Genomic DNA, 4,524 nt, shown 5'->3' with positions numbered 1-4,524 from the left:
TATATGCACAAAATAAAAAGATTTAAAATAATTAAATAACTTAAATAAAAATGCATTCTTTAATAAAATAAATATCTGAGTCAAATACGTAATTAAAATGCTGTCATAAGAAAATAATTAAAAACTGCATGCACTGAAAATATTTAAATAAATTATCCACAAACTCAACCACTGAAAATAATTAAAAATATTTAACGTGCTGGAATATTTAAACATGCATCATGACTCAGATATCTATCACGGTCACGGGGATCACTGCCAGTCTGCTCATACGTCCTCGCCTCCGGTGGGTACTACGTCCTCTACGTACTCACCTGCACCATACCAGTGTAGTGAGCCTAGAAGCCCAACATGCTAACATAACAAGGATTTAAAATAATTTAAATCACTTTAATACTAATACATAACATATACATGAATGAGCATGCTTAAAATAACATCATGACATAACATAACTTAAATTAACTTAAATATCATAATCATACATAATACATAAACATTGTTGAGCAAATTATTTTCTAACATCGCATGGTTGTATCCGTAGTGTAACCTTAAATCATACATCAAATACTGATCAGCGTGAAAACCAACGTACGTGGCGGTGACGAATCACCTCTTAAATTGGCAGTAAACTGCCCTTCAATAGTTCACATATGGGGACGAATCCCCCTCAAATTGTCACACTACTTCAACTTCCAACATAAAATATTTTCTTTTGCTCAACCTTAAACATTAAATCATGCATAAAAATTATTTCATGAATGCATGTACTTAAATAAAATGTGTGTCCCTCATATATATTTAATTTAATTTCATACTAACATATAAATATTAAAAATAACTTACATGCATAAAATAATTAAATATATATTCAGGACACATGCAAATTTCTCATGGATTGTACTGAACTGCTGGCTCTAACACTCAAGCCCATTTACTTAAATCTGGCCCATTAACACAGAGACTGACCCAATAACATACTTAAGCCCAATAAAAATTATTCTAAGCCCATTTAATTAATTAAAGCCCATTAAAACCTTCCTGGCCCAATAACAACCTATTTTGGCCCAATTGGCCCTAAAGCCCAAAGATTGGCCCAATAACTTCCATGGGCCCTAAAGCCCATAAAAATTAGTGGGCTCACTTAATTAAATTAATTAAGCCCAAATACTTAAATTTAACCCAAAGTAATTAAATGGAAACCAAAACATTTTATTTCAAATTAAATGGCCCAAAAACCAATTAAATCATAAAATACATTAAAATTAAAAAGACTCGAGCCCGGCCCACCCAACCCGAACCCGGACCAACTTAACCCGACCCACCACACTACTGACCCGACCCAAACCATAGACCCGACCCGGAACCAACCCTAACACCTAAACCCGTCGCCCCCCCCCCCTTCCCCACGCTTCTCGGCCGCGGCAGCAGCCTTTCCTGGGGTGCTGCCGGCCGGCTCCGGCCGCCCCTGGCCGGAGTGCCGCCGCCTAGACGTAGCCCACATCTGGGCGGTCCTAACCTGGCCACTAACCCAGCCCCATGCAACCCACAGACCAACAGCCGAGCCCCCTTCCACGAAACCCTAGCCTGCGCCTTCAAGGGTGCCGACTGAACCTTGTGATTTTCCTGGGCTCGTTTGGCTCAAACCACTCGAGCCATTCAAGTCTAGGGAACCCTCACACGCCCTACAACCCTTCGACCAGCAGTGGTACGAACCATGGCTAGGAAAAACATGAAGACGACCAAGATTCATAAGAACAAACGCATAAAACCATAACAACTCACGTTTTTTTCTGAAAATTCTTGAAGGAAAATGATGCTCACACACACACACACGTATAAACACTGACATAGTATGTTAAAATAAAAAGAATCATGCCTTTCACCGAAATTGAAGAGATGAAGGCGTGTGGAACGATTCCGGGACGACGACGACAAGCTTTGGACCTTCAAAAAACGTGGCTATGGAGTCTACCTTGGCTGTTGGATCGAAGAAGAAGATGAAGGAGAGTGGGATGTCGGCTGAGAGCTTAGGAGGCGTGAGGTTTGGGTAGAATTAGGGTAAGGTTTAAGTTTTTAATTAAAATAGGTTTTAGGATAATTGAAAATATTATAAAGGATATTAAATATATAACTTAAAAACTCTAAATAAGAAGTAAAATCTGATAACTAAATTAAAATCCCGAAATATTAAATTAAGGGAATTTTAAAAATACTAAAAAGTCATTATTTTGGCTTATTTTGAATAAAAACGGACTCCTAAAATTATATAAAATTAAATACTAAAAATTTTAAGGAAATAAAACTCAAAATAATATTTTTGGGCTCTTAAAAAGGCTCATGAATTAAATTGGCTAGAAAGTTGTCATCTCGTCCGTCCACGGTCCCGTCTACGCGATAAAATAATTAAAATACTAAAAATCATAAAAAAAAATCACTAATTATGGGTTAAATGCTTAAAAATCAATTAAATCATGCACAAATAATTCACATAATTATTTAACCCATAAATTTAAAATTTAAATAATTAAAATTCCCTAATTATGCATGCGGATTTACGTATTTAAAAAAAAATACCGGGTGTTACAATTTGACTCAATATAATGTGCAAAATGTGAAATGATATTATTATTAATTTTTTTAAGCATAAAAAACAAGTCTTTTACATTATTTTGAATAAAAAGTTAAAAAAAAATAGCAAGTTTTGTACTAATTCTTTTCATTAGCCTGTGTAATTTAGGAGCTAAGTTTTTATTTTCTTATAAAATGTGAAGGTTGCCTTATTATTATTTATTCGTTTCATTTTTAGGCATCATCTTTTCTTCTCCAGATTTCTTCCCTTCTTTTTGTCAGTAGGTAGTAAAATTTATATGCATGTTACTGACTTAATGCAATGTATTTATTTTCTATCTTATGAATTTTTTTTATATAAACTATCTTATGAATATTTAAGTGATATTTGCAATGGTATATTTGCAAGCTAATTAACTTATCATCTGTGACGATTGATGGCTGAGGTTGCCTCACAAGGAAGACATGATAATTAGAGTAGAGTATTAAATTATAATTATAAAAAAAAATTAGAAACAAAAATAAACTTGAGTGTCAAAAGACTATTACACGATATCAAATAATTTTAAAATGGTTCAAACAGTGGTACAATTATCATAAGTTTATACATCATAACTCAAGTTTTAGATGGGATCATGAGCGTACGAAGTGATTCAGAGTCTTTGTTTACAGTGATATTTTCCTAGTTAAAATAATAAAATTTACATTTACTAGTTTTAACACTTTATTTTTTTGTCCTTTGTTAACATGAACAGACACTTTGAGGATTACAAAGGTTTGAAAATCATGTTTGGAAAAGGAACCGCTACAGGAAAATACTCAAAGGCAGTAGGAGATGACACTGATGCAAGAACATCAGAGACCGAAGGAAATAAAGGTATCGATTTGTTAAATAGTAATGTGTTTGATTACAACATTCGTAAATTCGCGCGAAGACATAGGCAGGACTCTTCATATCAGCCTCCATTTTCGGAGGAGTACTCTGCTTCACCATTACCCTCTCTGCTCATAAGTTCAGAGGTTCGACGTGCCACTAGAAAACGAGACAGGACCGAACTTGAAGCAAACTCAAGTACATACAAGAATATTGACTCAGATATTATATATAGGATCTCTCACGCTCTTGAGAAGATAGCTTCTAAAATAGAATCAATATTGAATGCTTGTGATGGTTGTTGGGATGCTATTAAGGAGGTCCCAAACTTGGATAATTGTACTCGATCCAAAGTGCTTGATTTGCTTAATAGCCGATCAAAGAGGATTGATTTCTTGAGAATGACAATTGAAGAGCGTTCAGGATGGATAAACTATAAGTTGACAGATGAGTGATTTTTTATGCATGATTAGTAATGAGTTAGATCGTGTTAACCTTAATTATATTCTTGTTATTTCGAATTGTTTTCTAATTATTGAACAAACAATGAATTCTCGACTTTGGATTATTTATAATTTTACAAGTTTCGAGTTGTTTATTTATAGTACATCTTATTTTGGTTACAAATGGAATGGCTTTTTATAAATTAGTGGAGGGGTTTTTTTTAAGTATTAGTTATATACATTGTGGTTCATTTAAATGTTAAATATGAACGTGGATGAAGTCGAAGAACAAATGGAGGAAGAGGAATTGGAAGAAGAATTAAAAGAATATTTTAGGTGTTTATTGAATGATGAATTTTGTAGAATCCTCTATATGTTGATTACTTTATTAAACATATTAGCTTATATGTGTTGATATGCTCATAGTCCCTTAAATAAATTACCAATAGCTTCTTATAGATATGACTAATAATAGAAGATTAAAAGAGGATACTACACACATTCGAGAAACTTGAAGATTCCATATTTTTCATAACTCAGCTGGCTTCGAGTGATTAGGATTTAGGGTCTTGTTTCGAATCGGATATTCCTTCTCAAATAGAGTTATTGTCACTTTGATATCAGATCTGCTACATG

The 4,524-nt window shown here is 33.8% G+C and overlaps 1 protein-coding gene across 1 annotated transcript; it reads left to right on the top strand.

Annotated features, from left to right (window-relative positions):
• Window positions 1-1,964: 1,964 nt before the first annotated feature.
• On the top strand, window positions 1,965-3,900 carry LOC140860563 (uncharacterized protein At2g29880-like). Its single transcript, XM_073263568.1, has 2 exons — window positions 1,965-2,044; window positions 3,327-3,900. Exons 1-2 carry the CDS (start codon window positions 1,965-1,967, stop codon window positions 3,898-3,900), a joined length of 654 nt encoding a protein of 217 aa, XP_073119669.1.
• Window positions 3,901-4,524: the final 624 nt, after the last annotated feature.

The sequence above is a fragment of the Henckelia pumila genome, chromosome 4, assembly GCF_033568475.1.
Source record: "Henckelia pumila isolate YLH828 chromosome 4, ASM3356847v2, whole genome shotgun sequence".
NCBI classification, from domain to species: Eukaryota; Viridiplantae; Streptophyta; class Magnoliopsida; order Lamiales; family Gesneriaceae; genus Henckelia; species Henckelia pumila.
This window is presented reverse-complemented; position numbering and strand designations above follow the sequence as displayed.